Source organism: Helianthus annuus, chromosome 14 (genome assembly GCF_002127325.2).
Source record: "Helianthus annuus cultivar XRQ/B chromosome 14, HanXRQr2.0-SUNRISE, whole genome shotgun sequence".
In the NCBI taxonomy this organism is placed as follows: Eukaryota; Viridiplantae; Streptophyta; class Magnoliopsida; order Asterales; family Asteraceae; genus Helianthus; species Helianthus annuus.
The window spans coordinates 126,832,556-126,846,744 of record NC_035446.2 but is presented as its reverse complement, the minus strand read 5'-3'; the positions used below and the strand labels follow the sequence as shown (position 1 = coordinate 126,846,744).

Below are 14,189 nucleotides of genomic sequence, written 5' to 3'. Positions count from 1 at the left end.
CGCTAAGAGCATTCTCATCCAATCCATCAAAACTTGTGAGGGTGAGTTTTTATATTGTAAAGGGTATAAAAAGTGGTTGTGAGTGGAGGAGAGAGAAAATGTTACTGTTCATCTGTATATTTGGGGGGATACTGTTCACCTAGTATAATTTTTTTAATATATATTGAAAGTGGTTGTGAGTGAAGGAAAGAGAAAAATGTGATGATAATATTATTTAATTGAAAAGGAGAGAGAAAAAATATTTGTTTTTAGTGGAAATATATTGATATAGGAGTTGTTTTTTAGTGGAATGTATGTATAATTTGATGGATTGGATAAGAATGCTCTAAATCATAGATTAAAAGAAGGCAAAGCATAGAAGACCCAAATTCAAAGCAGACAAAAAGTGTAATTTATTATCAGTTAAAAACATCAACAACTTTAATTATTATAACTTATTTCTAAATTTATTAATTAGCATTTAAAAATATCAACAACTTTAATTATAATTTCTAAGAAGGCAGCCTATGTTTGACCCAGTTGGTATTCCCAATAAAAATACTATCTTGAATCTTGGTTGCTGATCTCGTCCCTATCGACCCACCCACCCACCCTTGTTCTAAACTTTTTTGCTTGCGTATCGTCTGAATATACTAGTCGTATTAATTAGCAATGCAAAACACGATCGAATCACCTCTCTTTGACTTCCCCAATCTTCTGATTTGACTCCTCTTCTTCTTGTTTTTTAAGTTATTTGCATGCAATTCTGTGATCAAACATGTCTTCGATCGATCTGGAATCAATTTCAGAGGCAACATCAGGAGCAATTGGAGCTGTTTTGAGCACAACAATCCTGTACCCTCTTGACACTTGTAAAGCCAAGTATCAGGCTGAAGTTCGTTCTCATGGTCGCCAGAAATACAGGTTTTTTTTTATTAATTTATTTTAATTCCTATGTTTAAGTGATTTGAATCTTTTGATTGATTGTTCATGTGGGTTTTTGTGATCTGTTAGAATTTTGTTTGATTATTTGATTCTCAGATGCTTTGGATTGAAATTGTAATAATTTTCATCTGTAAATGTTTAAATCAGTTTCAGGTTTGAAAGTGTTTATTATTTTCAATACCTGTAGTTATGATTATAACTAAATAATAATCTGTTTTGTTGTTTGGTACCTCAATAGTTAGTTTTCTTGCAGTTACTGTTGTCCCTAAATCTGATTGCTTTGACTCTAAATAATCAGGAAATCATAATCAGTTTAGAGTTTGACAAACATCAAAAGTCAACACATCTCCTTACGCGATAATGTACCGATATAGTTTTCAGTCCTTACGCGATAATGTACTGGTATCGTGTATTTATTTGTTTCATCATCATCATACTCAGTATATCCCACCAATAGCAAAGCTAAGTTAGGGTCTTAGGAGGAGGGTAAGATGTAGACAGCCTTACCTCTACCCCGTAGGAATAGAGAGGCTGCTTCCAGTGAGACCCCCGGCTCGGTAGTAGTTTTGCATCAAGCCTTGAACATAAGGCACATAACACTCAGCAATTGGGACAAAAGCCGATTAGCGCATGTACCCCTTGTCTTTCAGCTATCAACGCGACCACATGATGCATGATTAACCGTCCCTCGCTTTTTAACGTTATTTTCACGAAATTAGTAAAATAACGTTAAATTAAATTAGTGCACTTTCACTTTTGCCCCCCAAGGGCCTCATACAGTGGCGGATCTAAAATCTTTTTTCACTGGGTTCATTTTGGTAGATTCTCACTATTTTTTCCAAATCATACGAGGTTCTCAATAATTTTTCCCAATTTTTCTAAACCAAATGGGTTCCTGGGAACCTACAAAAGTGGCCTAGATCCGCCCCTGGGCCCACACATATATACATTATATGCGCATACCGCAAGCAGGGCGTCGTGTATTTTTTTGTTTATGAAATTTATTTTGATGGTTTATATTTGTGCCAGCCATTGTAACTTTCAATCCAAGTAATCATTAACGAAAGTACTGTTTATGTCCAGTTGTTGTAGAGGTCAGTTAATTACCCTCTGCAAATATTATACCATCAGTCATATTAAGCTATATGTTGGTACTTTATTAATATTGGGAATTTGTTTAGATAAAGGGGGTTTTTTTTTTTTGTGAACGATGCAGGAATCTATCGGATGTGTTGTGGGAGGCCGTTTCTACAGGTCAATTTGTATCATTATATCAGGGTCTTGGAACAAAGAATTTGCAATCATTTATCGCACAGTTTGTGTACTTTTACGGATATAGTTATTTTAAAAGGGTGTACCAGGTAAAATATGGTACAAAATCAATTGGAACAAAAGCAAATTTGCTTCTTGCTGCTTCTGCCGGGGCGTGTACTGCCATCATAACTCAGGTTAGAAATTATCGCCTTTTTTCTTTAGTTTTTTTTTTTTTTGTTTTTGTTTTTCAAATTATACTTGCAAGGGGATGTGCGGTTTCAAAGTGATTATGTAACATTATATAACCGGGATCAGATAACCAGGTTGGATTATGTGATATGCATACACAACCTAATTCTATAATTAGTTTCTTTTATATATATTTATGTTATCTGGATCTAGGAGTGTTTGGAAGTCTCTAACCAGTGATTATGTATCTGATATTACCATATAGCCTCTGGATACAGCATCATCGCGAATGCAAACAAGTGCGTTTGGGAGATCAAAAGGGCTTTGGGCAATGCTTACAGAAGGCAGTTGGAGTGAAGCATTTGACGGGCTTGGCATATCTTTACTTTTAACTTCCAACCCTGCAATTCAGGTACATTACCTGTATTCTCATAATTGATTGTGCGGATCGGGCTATGGGTCATAACAAGTAAAGTTTTTAGACAGGTCTAAACAGGTTGTGTTGACCTGCTGAGTTGTAGTTTCTATTTTTTTAACTTGTTTTGTATTAGTAATCAATGTATTAGATATGATAATAAAATGAATTATTACATTAGTGCTCCAGTTGCTATTAGTAAAACGATTTAGGAAGGGATAAACATTTGATTATGTTACGGGATACTTCTAAGGTTAACCCGTTTCCCTTTTAGTTTAGTTTAATTTGTTTGACCTGTTAGCACTTCTAAACAGGTAAATGGTCAAATTTTATTTCGGGCTGACCCAGCAAAAGTTTACCAAAATGTCGTTTTCATCCCTGAGGTTTGGCCACTTTTGCGACTTTCGTCCAAAGGTTTGTTTTTCCGCATCTGGATCCAAAAGGTTTGAAATGTTACCGGTTTCATCTAACTCGTTAACTCCATCCATTTTTCTCTGTTAAATGAGGGGCATTTCCGTCTTTTTAGACATTTTTTTATTAAAATAAAAAACACTATAAGAAATAAAGATCCACCTCTGTTGACTTTCTCCCTACCCAAACCCTTTAATCATCACAATAATGTCTAAAAAGGCAAAAATACCCCTTACTTAACATTAAAAATCGATGGAGTTAACAAGTCAGATGAAAATGACTAGATTTCAAACCTTTTGGATCCAGATGCAAAAGAACAGACCTTTGGATGAAAGTCGCAAAAGTAGCCAAACCTCAGGAACGAAAATGGCATTTTACTCTTTTCTAAATAAATTTCTCGGGATAATTAATGTATTAAAATGATTACAAAATCTAAATTTACTTGATGATTTAACTTTTGAATAAAACAATTTTAGGAGGTGAGCCGGTTTTAATTCAGCCTAGTTGTTTTCTTTTAAGATGAATTTTTAATTTTGCCTGTTCGAGTGGTTATTATCAATGTATAACCTGTTTTAATGTATATATGCAGTACACGGTGTTTGATCAGCTGAAGCAAAAGCTTCTAGACGGAAAACTACGTAAAGCAGGAAACGGAACTTCACCTGAGTCACTTTCTGCCTTCTCTGCCTTTTTGCTGGGTGCAATATCTAAAAGTATTGCAACCGTTCTTACATATCCGGCTATCAGGTATGTAAATAACGCCTTCTATCCGTTCAAAAACTAATATTATTGTCCACCTTTTAAAAAAAAATTGTATACCAATGCTATGCAGGTGCAAGGTCATGATTCAGGCTGCAGACTCAAGTGATGACGATACGAAAGAAAATAAAAAGAAACCGCGCAAAACATTGATGGGTGTTCTTGATGCTATTTGGAAACGAGAAGGGATATTCGGGTTTTTTAAGGGATTGCAGGCGCAAATATTGAAGACGGTTTTAAGCTCGGCTTTACTTCTAATGATAAAAGAAAAGATAGCTGCTACCACTTGGGTACTCATACTTGCAATTAGAAGTTATCTTGTGGTCTCACAAGGAAGGTTAAAGGGATCAGTGAAAAGGTTAGAATAGTTCACTTTGATTAATCATGCCGCGCGATACTCGCATGGCATAAAAAAGAAAATAAGATTAATATTAGAACGCGTATTGTTTCGCTTGTGTAACAAGAATAACAAGTGATGTTTAATGGTATACTTGGACCGTATCGAGTTGCAATCAATCCCAGAACTTTGAGACATTTTGATTTTGATAAGATTTCATGTTCAAGAAAAAGTTATTTTCTTTAGCCTGCTTTGGCTTTTATAATTTGTTACTTTGTCATCATCAACGCTCCGCTTGCGGTATGCGCATATAATGTATATATGCGCCGGGGGGGGGGGGGGGGGGGGGTTGTGAAAGTGCACTAATTTTAACGTTATTTTACTAATTTCGTGAAAATAACGTTAAAAGCCGAGGACAGTTAATCATGCATCATGTGGTGGCGTTGATAGCTGAAAGACAAAAGGGTACATGCACTAATCGGTCTTTGTCCCGATTGCTGAGTGTTATGTGCCTTATGTCCAAGGCTTGATGCAAAACTACTTTCGAGCCGGGGGTCTCACTGGAAGCAACCTCTCTATTCCTACGGGGTAGAGGTAAGGCTGATTACATCTTACCCTCCTCATACCCTACCTTTGCTTTGCTATTGATGGGATTTACTGAGTATGATGATGATGATTACTTTGTCATCATCAACAAAAAGTCAAGTTTGTATGTCGGTAGATCAAAGATTTTAAACACTACTTTTAGAAATGTATTATTGTAACTCGGCCTAGCCAATTTGAAAAATTGTCAGGCCGAGTTACTCGGTTTGGTTTATGGTTTGTAGTATCAAACTGATATAATTTGTTTTTTTTTATTTTTAAAGCAATTTCGGCCCATCCAGTCTAACCGGTTTGGTTGAGAAATTGTTAGGTTTAGTCGGTTCAACTTTACAAAAAAAAACGGTTAGGTTTGGTTTCAAAATTTACTAAACCAGTCTAACCGGTTTGGTTGTGAAGTCGTTAGGTTCATTTTGGCTTGACATATAATTGTTTGGTTTGATTAGGAAATTTGCTAGCCGGCCCCTAGGCCGATCTAACTTGTTTGGTTTCTTGGTTATGAAACCACGTCTTCCACCCGCCATACCGAACTGTATACCAAACAATTGGTGGTGTTCACATATGAAATATCGTTTATTCACATGTGGATTTATTTTGAAAACACTATCAGGTCACATATGAAATATTGTTATCAGTTTTTACATAAATGACCATAATGTTTTCGTATGTAAATACCTTACTTATGAACATAAGGTATTCACATGTGAATATTCGATTTAGTGACATTTGAAAATGTTGTGTTCATATGTGAACATCTTGAGTTGATACGTTAAAATATAGTTGGTTCACAAGTTAACGTAACCAACATATTACTTACATGTTGACTGTCAAAAAATCAAACTAAACATAAATACGTGTCTGAAACTTTCAAAATTGACATAAAATAAAGTATCAATTTTTTTTTTGTTTTTGAACGGCAAAGGTTATATAATCCATACTTATAAATTACACCAAGGTTATATAAACCTGGTCTCTCCCCAAGAGGCACAACGCCTCTACCACCCCAACAAAAAAAATCAATTAAATGGTGAATTGTCGACTCTACAACTACATTATTTAATGAATTCAGTACCAATGAGTATACTACAACCATTGGTAGTAAGTAGTTACATTGAATCTAAAATTTATATACATTAATGTTTTACCTCCAAACTGAGTAACCATCAACTCAAATTGAAGTCTATAATAATACGAGCAAGCTCAGCTTATAACCTCCAATTTGAATTAAGAGTTGAGCTCATATGCAACTCGATCCAACTCGTGACTTGTGAATCTATTGTATCATGGACGCGGATCTACATGGTATGGAGTAGAGATGGACAAAATAACCGGTTCAGATTTCCAAACTGGTTTGTAACCCAACCCGACTTGCACTACCAAACAGGTTTCAACTTTCAACCCAACCCAAACCTTTAGTTTGTATACTGGTCCCCCCTCTCGTCATCCAAACCGGTTTCAAACTTACCCGAATTTTTTTAAAATACTTGTTTTGGGTACTGGTTATGGCCCAAATCAATTTCAACCGGACCCAAACCAAATTAAATAAGGTTCGAATATATTTCACCCAAACTTGTTTACAACCTGAATCGGTTTTGAAAGATTAAAAAAACCCGATTTGTACACCAGGACGTATGGACTTAACAAAAGCCCATTAATGCTAAATAATCTCCATTTTAAAAAGAAAAAAAATAGGGCCTCGTGTTTTTTAGGAGGCTCCTTGAAGCCCACGATTAGGCCCCATCAGTTAAGATCTAACTAGTTTTTACCCTTTAAATATTGATTTTTTTTTTTTTTTTGGAGCTAAACAGGCTAATGTTAGCCCACTATATAACCTTCAGGATATTCCATTTCCATGAGTTAATCTAAATTACCTGATGAATATCTACTAGATTAATACTGAATTTTCAACATAAAACCAAATTATGTTATTTTATTAATATTACTTATGAGTTAATTTAAATGGGTAAACTTGAGTGATTTGTTTAAAAAAGAACTATATCAAATGTAAAGTATAATCTAGCTATCTGATTCAACCAATTTGTTCGGATTTATTTTAACCATCTCATTTTTTGCTCTTTCTAACTAAATATCCTGAATCTGTCACTGACTGTTGTAGAAATTAAACAAATTTTATTAACAAAATACAAGTAAAATCAGATTTCATATATTATATCACTTTTAACTTTTTTAAAGCTTAAATATTGTTTTAAAATATAAATAAAATCTAACTAGTTTTAACCCTTTAATACCATGCACGCATTTTTATAATACTAACTTTTAACTTTTGATTAATATTAATGAAATACGATATATAAAGAGTAACAAAGCATGTTATATGTTTTTTTTTAATTTATAAATATTATTCGTATTTTTCTTTAATATTGAAGAAAGAACGTTCCAATAATAATTTATTGAAATTCATGAAGTTTTAAATGGAAGCTTTTATAGATCCATGATGTTAGTAATCACGCTTGCCGACACATGCTCCGCGACTTCATGACCCTTTCTCAACCCCCACTTTAAAATATGCTTTTTAGTTATTCTTTTAAAACTATTTCAATAATTAAGTATTCATACAATTAGCTCACTTTGATTATTATCAGGTGTTATCTGAACAAATATTAAAAGAATTTTACTATCTATAACTAATTATACAATATTGATTTTTAAGTATCACTCAATTAGTAACGATAGCCGGCAGTATGGTTTCCTGGGGGAACGCTCAAGCCAAACTCTTAAGACAGCGTGAGTCCGGTTAAGACAATAAAGTTTGGCCGAAATGGGGCAACGGGGCTCTCCGATTCGGGGAGTGTGGTGGTCAAACACAAGAAAGACTCCGTTCCAAAAAAAAAAATATTAGTAACAACAGAGTGAGTTATAAAAAGTAATGTTTAATGTTATTATCAAAGCTATAGTAGTTAACTAGTTGTTGAGTGTCTTAAATTCAACTATTTGATCGGTTGCTAAAAAGAGAAAATAAGTAAGACTATGAAAGAAAATGAGACATCTTGGTGAGATGTATATTGTGAGAGGTGTTGGGGTGGCCGGCAGATCGGCATGGGTAAGGAATTTGGTTGTGAAATGTGGTATTCCTTACTTGGTTATACAGGAGACCTAAAAGAATAACATTCAAAGGGGAAGGCTCCATCGTTTCTAGGGCAATGACAATTTTGAAACGATTAGGGAGGAGTCGGTGGGTAGATCGAGAGGGTTGGTCTCACAATTCGGGATCTGGGTCAGCTCTAGGTCAGCAAGGTTATTTCAAGCAGGTTATTTATCTTAATAACGGGAAAGATTCAGGGGGTGACATAGTCTTCAATTGTGTAAATGTGTATGCTCCTTCGACGACTAGTGACCGAAAGGTTATGTGAAACTCGCTGCTAGCTTTGCTGGCTGATTTACATGGGGTTAAGGTGCTTATGGGCTATTTCAATGAAGTGAGATTTCTAGAGGATAGGGTTCATTCGAATTTTGATGTGCTTAGTGCCATGGAGTGTGATAGATTCATCAGTGACGGAGGTTTGGTTGAGTGTTCAATGGGAGGGAGGAAGTGGGAAGTACACGTATTGGTCAAATGATTGGTCAAAGTTGAGTAAACTCAACAGATTTATGGTTTGTATTGTCTTCATTGCAAAGTGGTCGGATGCTTCTGTTAAGGCCTTCCCATAGTATCTTTCCGACCACAACCTTGTTCTAGCTTAAAAGGACTAAGTTTGGAGTACCCCCGTTCAGACTAGTAAATTCCTGGAGGAGGATGACAGTTTCAATCATGTGGTGTCATTGGTTCTTGTTAATTCAGTGGACGGTAGATTTGGGGATATTAAGATCTCTAATTTGCTTAGAATTCTAAAAGTCAAAATTAGAGGTTTAGGGAAAGAAGTTAAAAGAAGCTCGGGAATCAGATTTTAATATGGCTTATGGGAGAGTGATGGAGCTGGAGGAGTTAGTAGAGACAAGAAGTTTGACACATAGGGAAAAAGCGAAACACCTACAATATAAGCAGATCATTAGATGTTGGGAAGTGGAAGTGGTTCGAAATTTGATCCAAAGGGCAAAAATTAAGTGGACAACTAAAGCGAAAACTCTGCCTTTTCCCATGGCGTTATTAACTCGCACAAGAAATGTAATAGGACTAATGGGTTGTTTACTAATGATGTATGGGAAACAAATCTGAGGGCTATTAAATTAGAAGTGTTGAAGGTTTTTCATGATAAATTTACAGGACCTGTGGAAAGGAGACTAAAGATGGATAACAAAGGATTTGTCCACATTCCCCATGGTAAGTGATCGGAGTGTCGCGCTCCGGTCAAAGATAATATTTATAAGCCCAAATTACCCTTAACAATGTGTTAGTGGTAGTAAGGGGTCGAACCACGAAGAGTATGTGGTTTGTGTATGGATTCGAATGAATTAAAACAATTGTCACAATTATGAAGCTTACTAGAATAATTTTTGTGTTTTTGTTTAATTGAAGGATATGATTTTAGACTAGATGAATTGATGAAAATGATGATTAACTACTAATTAACAATTGCAAGAAATTGGTTACTAGAACAATAATGATAAAAAGGAATCACACCCGGTTTTGGTAATTGTTAACCTAGGATTTCTACAAGTTTTAGTTTCAACTCAAATGCATTCGATTAACGGATTTAGTGTACCGTGACTTAGGTGCTACTAACTATCAACGCCCCGAAGAACGGACAAAAAGACACTTTGTAATCAACACAAGTAAATCCTAACAACGACAACGTACAATTACATATTACCATTTCGCAAAGTCATAACTTTTAACATCGCTCGACAATTCACGAATTCGTAACAAATGTAATACTATTGTCCAAAGTTTCAAAAACCAAATACAAATTGTCACTAAGATGAAACAAGAACAAATTGAAACCCTAAAATTAACATCTACCTACACCGGGGTGAAACCGAGATGATTAGCCGCTCATGGTTGATGCAACTTGATCACCGGATGTTTGGAATGCGGATGGAGTCATCTTGAAGCTTGTAGGATGAAGGAATGATGGAGAATTAGGGTTTATGGAATGATGATGGTGAGAAGGATGATGGATTGGATGAACTAGGGTTTTGATGGTGAATTGGGGATTGTGGAAGATGATAGATGATGGAATGGTTCGTGATGGGTTATCAATTGTGGCTCCAAGAACAAGATTCAAACCTTCCAAGGAGTGTAACTCCCGAGTTCAACGCCCCAAGACCAATTAGAATCGTTCCCATATCAAAGATACCCAATTTTTCGCGTTTCAGGAAACCACAACCCGTCGCCGACGGCCTGGGACCCGTCGGCGACGGCCTCCCAATTTGCTGAAATCACCCGACGGCTTGTTTGGCTGTTTACGGGCATTTTTTCACGACGGAACTTTCTAGAGCCCGTCGGCGACGGCCTAGAGCCCGTCCCCGACGCCCTCTAGTTTTTCCTGTTTCGTCCGAAACTGTTTTCTTCATAACTTCTTCGTTGTAGCTCCGTTTTACTCACCGTTTTCGCCCACGTACTCGTAATTCAGCCCTCTATCATGCCATCTTCCAATATATTCATTTTAAATCCATTAACATTCCCAAAACACATCCAATCTTCGTGATTAACCCGGTTTTGTTCATTTCACATCCCCGGTTGATCCGATTCACGTCCCGGTGCTTCGTTTAGCTCCCGATTAGCTCCTTAAACTCTTTTAGACCTGTAAAACACAAATCCCATTAAAAGTAGGCTATTCAAGATTAAAAGCTATGTAAAAACATCAACTTAAGCACAAACGATAACAAGTTTTCGACCACGTATCACATCCCCACACTTGTCTTTTGCTTGCCCTCAAGCAAATCTGTTTTTTCACTTTCACGTGGGTCGAACAACGAATACACTCCCCATTCCCGAGACGAAGATTAAGGTCAATTGTCATACTAAAGTTCAAACTGTTTACAATTTTCAACATATTTAACGGTGAAGTGACTAATCACAAAAATAATGGTTATCCAAGATTAACCCGCCCACAAAACTAACAAGTCATGCACATCCCTCACAATGTTCTCTCCACTCGGCTTATAACTTGGCTAATGTGTATAATGTATTAGCACTTCAATCAATTAATCGCTCAAAACCGATTAGAACACGTACCCGCATAGGCTTGCAACTCAATCATTCTCCACCACCGAGCACGAATATCAAGCACAAGTCATAAGGTCTTTGAACGGGTTGTAACAGGTCTAGGCTAAGGGTAGGAAATAGGATATTTTAAAGTGGCTAAGGTGATGCAAATTCGATTTTTATTACAAAACAACTAATCTACACACAACTAACTACCAATATCAAACTAGAAGGCAACAAGCTTTCGCCTTTTATTTCTCAACTAAGAACACATATTTTTGTTCTTTTCTCAACAATTTTCTCGTCTTTTTCATAACATTTTCCGATTTTTCTCCTTTTTTTATATGCAAACAAACAAACAACTATACAAACTTGACTCCTATAATCGAATTTCCATCACACGGGTTAAAAACAAAAAGGTTTAAGGTTATGGGCTAAAGGGTGGTCAAACGAAAGGGTTAGGCTCAAAATTGGCTACTAAGGGATAATTTTTTTTTTTTGGGTAAGGATATATAAATGGTGTAAACGGAAAAGGTTTACCTAATGCCTTAATCATTCTCGTGCTTGTATTCGGTCTATGGTCTCAAACGTATCAAAAGTAGCAAGTTCTACAATACGTGGCTAATGGTCCACTCAAACAAAGAAACATGTATATGTAAATCTATGATATAAAAGTGGCTCAAAACCTCACGTATAAGGGTATGGTATGTGATATGCATAAAATGCTAGTTCTTTAGGCGAATTATTCCCAAATAACCACCCGCTAAATACCCGTCATGCTATTAATTTGAGCTTGACCATGACAAATGACCAAATGGGTTGTGCCATCCCCTGTTAACTTAGTTACTTGTGCTTTTAAGATCGCTTTTGAAACAAGAAATTTTTGAAAAATTTTTCAAATTTTCCCCCATCCCCACACTTGAGGTAAACATTGTCCTCAATGTGTAGTGTTTAAATGAACGGGTCAAAATCGAAAACTTTTACTACTCCCCCATCCCCACACTTGAGGTAAACATTGTCCTCAATGTGTAAGAACTAGAGTTTTAAAAATGCAAAAGGGATGTGACACGGCTAACCTTCCCAAAATTTCACCCTGGAAAAATAAAATACAAAATACAATCCACTTATTACTAAACTAAGAATCAAGGTAAAACGGAAACGCATGCACCTGATTTTTGTCGCTTGATGCCCATATCTTCTTCTTCTCTTCATAAAACGGTTGTCCCACGAACATAATGTACCTACAAATTTTAACCCTTGTGTAGAAGCATGCTTCTCACAACCACTGAAATTTGTTAGCTACTTAGTTCTACCATTTTTATGAAAGTGTTACCAAATCATGCGTTAAATTACCTTGATTTTTGTGGAAAAAAAATGTACAACAATAACAGCCCTAACTCACTTTCGTAGGAATCACGGTTGCATTTAGCGTATGCAACAAGCCCTTTTAAACCTCCCAATAGCTTGGGAGGACGAGTAGGTCTCGTGAGGGTTATATAGGGAACACACCCACAACGTTCATTTAACTACTAAAACGAAAAAACAAGATTATACAACAACAACAATACTAACTAAACTACGGATAACAACTAAAACGAAATGCGAAATAAAATATACAACAACAATTGACTTACCACCTCATGGTGGTCGAATGGCATGCTTGCTGCCTACAAACTCCTCGAAATCACCCACCGGTGATTCATACCATTTGTTGCCAAACGGTCCAAATTTCCTCACCTCATCTTCCTTCTTCTTTTCTAGAGGTGACTTTTTCGCCTTCTTTTTCTTGACTGTTTTCTTCCTTGTTTCTTCAAACCTACCAACCATAGCACACACCTTTTTGTTTGGATTCATGTCCTTTTTAGGACACTTATCCTCACCGAGCGGGTTAGTGAAATTTGGAAAAACATTTAAATTTAATTCCCGGTCCCCAAACTTCATGCTTACCGTTCCCGTTGCACAATTTATTATGGCATTAGCAGTTGCCAAGAACGGTCTACCCAAGATAACTACCGGTTGGGTATCCTCAACACACCCAACATAGTCTACTACCAAAAAGTCAACTGGGTAGTAGCAATCATCCATCTTAACAATCACATCCTCCACCATCCCCCTTGGATGCGTGGGAGTCTGATCGGCCAATACCACGGGAGTATCAAAATTTTTTAATGGACCAAAATTGTATTGGTCATACAAACTCCCGGGTAAAATGCTCACACAAGCTCCAAGATCGAGGAGCGCCCTCTCAATTTTGAAGGTTCCAATTTGAATTGGAATAAGAGGATCTCCCGGATCTTGAGCTTTTTGAGGAATGGCACTCGATAGAACGGCACTAACATGTGATATCAAATCAACCGGTTCGGGTAATTTGTTGTGCCGTTTTTCGATGCTTAACTCCTTTAAGCATTCCACATGAGCCGGAACCTTTTTAATGTCATCGAGTAACGGTAAATTAATTTTTGCTTGTTTAAAATTTTCCCACCTCTCATCCTTCGGTGGGTACCGTTCCTCAACTTTTGATGCATTAATCGGTTTAATTTGATTTAAACAATTTTCACAAAAAGAATTTTTATTCATTTTTTCAATTTTAATTTGTGAAATCGTTTCTTGTTCATTTTTACTTTCCAACTCATCTCTTGTATTTCCCACTACACCATCAACGCATTGTGGTGGAATGCTTTCAACACCACTACAAACCTCATCATTTGAAAGAAGACTTACCGCGCTAATGTGCACATTCCTCACATTGCCCGTGCTTGAACTTTGATGCTTAGGGTTCACCGTGGTGTCACTTGGGAGCTTTCCCATGCCCCCCCTCATTTATGCCATTTCCTCCGCAAGTTGGCCCATTTGTTTTGCTAATGCTTCATGCGATTTGTCCCGAATTTCATTCTCTTTCTTGGACTCTTGCATCATCGAAAGCATTGCATCCATCTTTGCATTCAAATCACCACCACCTCCTTGATTATTCGTCAACCCGTGACCATCTTGGTTGTAACCTCTTTGGCGAGTTTGGTGCGAATACCCGCCTTGATTTCTAGATTGGAAATTCGGATTCATTTGGTTAGAGGCATTACCATACCTAAAGTTAGGATGGTTCCTCAACCCGGGGTGGTAAGTGTTAGAGTTCATATCATATTGCCTTCGGTCCCCATACACTTGATTCACCTCCACGGTGGCTTGACAATTCTCGG

General features: G+C 36.6%; 2 protein-coding genes across 2 annotated transcripts; one reads left to right on the top strand and one right to left on the bottom strand.

Annotated features, from left to right (window-relative positions):
- Positions 1–558: 558 nt before the first annotated feature.
- On the top strand, positions 559–4,525 carry LOC110909364 (peroxisomal adenine nucleotide carrier 1). Its single transcript, XM_022154392.2, has 5 exons — positions 559–903; positions 2,141–2,372; positions 2,633–2,779; positions 3,783–3,940; positions 4,026–4,525. Exons 1-5 carry the CDS (start codon positions 758–760, stop codon positions 4,318–4,320), a joined length of 978 nt encoding a protein of 325 aa, XP_022010084.1. The 5' UTR covers positions 559–757; the 3' UTR covers positions 4,321–4,525.
- Positions 4,526–12,633: 8,108 nt separating this feature from the next.
- On the bottom strand, positions 12,634–13,815 carry LOC110907342. Its single transcript, XM_022152336.1, has 2 exons — positions 13,617–13,815; positions 12,634–13,508 (listed from the first exon to the last, which is right to left on the bottom strand). Exons 1-2 carry the CDS (start codon positions 13,813–13,815, stop codon positions 12,634–12,636), a joined length of 1,074 nt encoding a protein of 357 aa, XP_022008028.1.
- Between the last annotated feature and the right edge of the window lie 374 nt (positions 13,816–14,189).

What these genes read in the sequence shown, in the direction of transcription:
- LOC110909364 (XM_022154392.2), top strand. Translation starts at nt 758, where the DNA reads ATGTCTTCGATCGATCTGGAATCAATTTCAGAGGCAACATCAGGAGCA. An exon ending in CTTCCAACCCTGCAATTCAG is followed by an intron (nt 2,780 to 3,782) that starts GTACATTACCTG and finishes GTATATATGCAG; the next exon opens with TACACGGTGTTTGATCAGCT. An exon ending in CTTACATATCCGGCTATCAG is followed by an intron (nt 3,941 to 4,025) that starts GTATGTAAATAA and finishes AATGCTATGCAG; the next exon opens with GTGCAAGGTCATGATTCAGG.
- LOC110907342 (XM_022152336.1), bottom strand. Translation starts at nt 13,815, where the DNA reads ATGAGGGGGGGCATGGGAAAGCTCCCAAGTGACACCACGGTGAACCCT. An exon ending in TACAAGAGATGAGTTGGAAA is followed by an intron (nt 13,509 to 13,616) that starts GTAAAAATGAAC and finishes ATGCATCAAAAG; the next exon opens with TTGAGGAACGGTACCCACCG.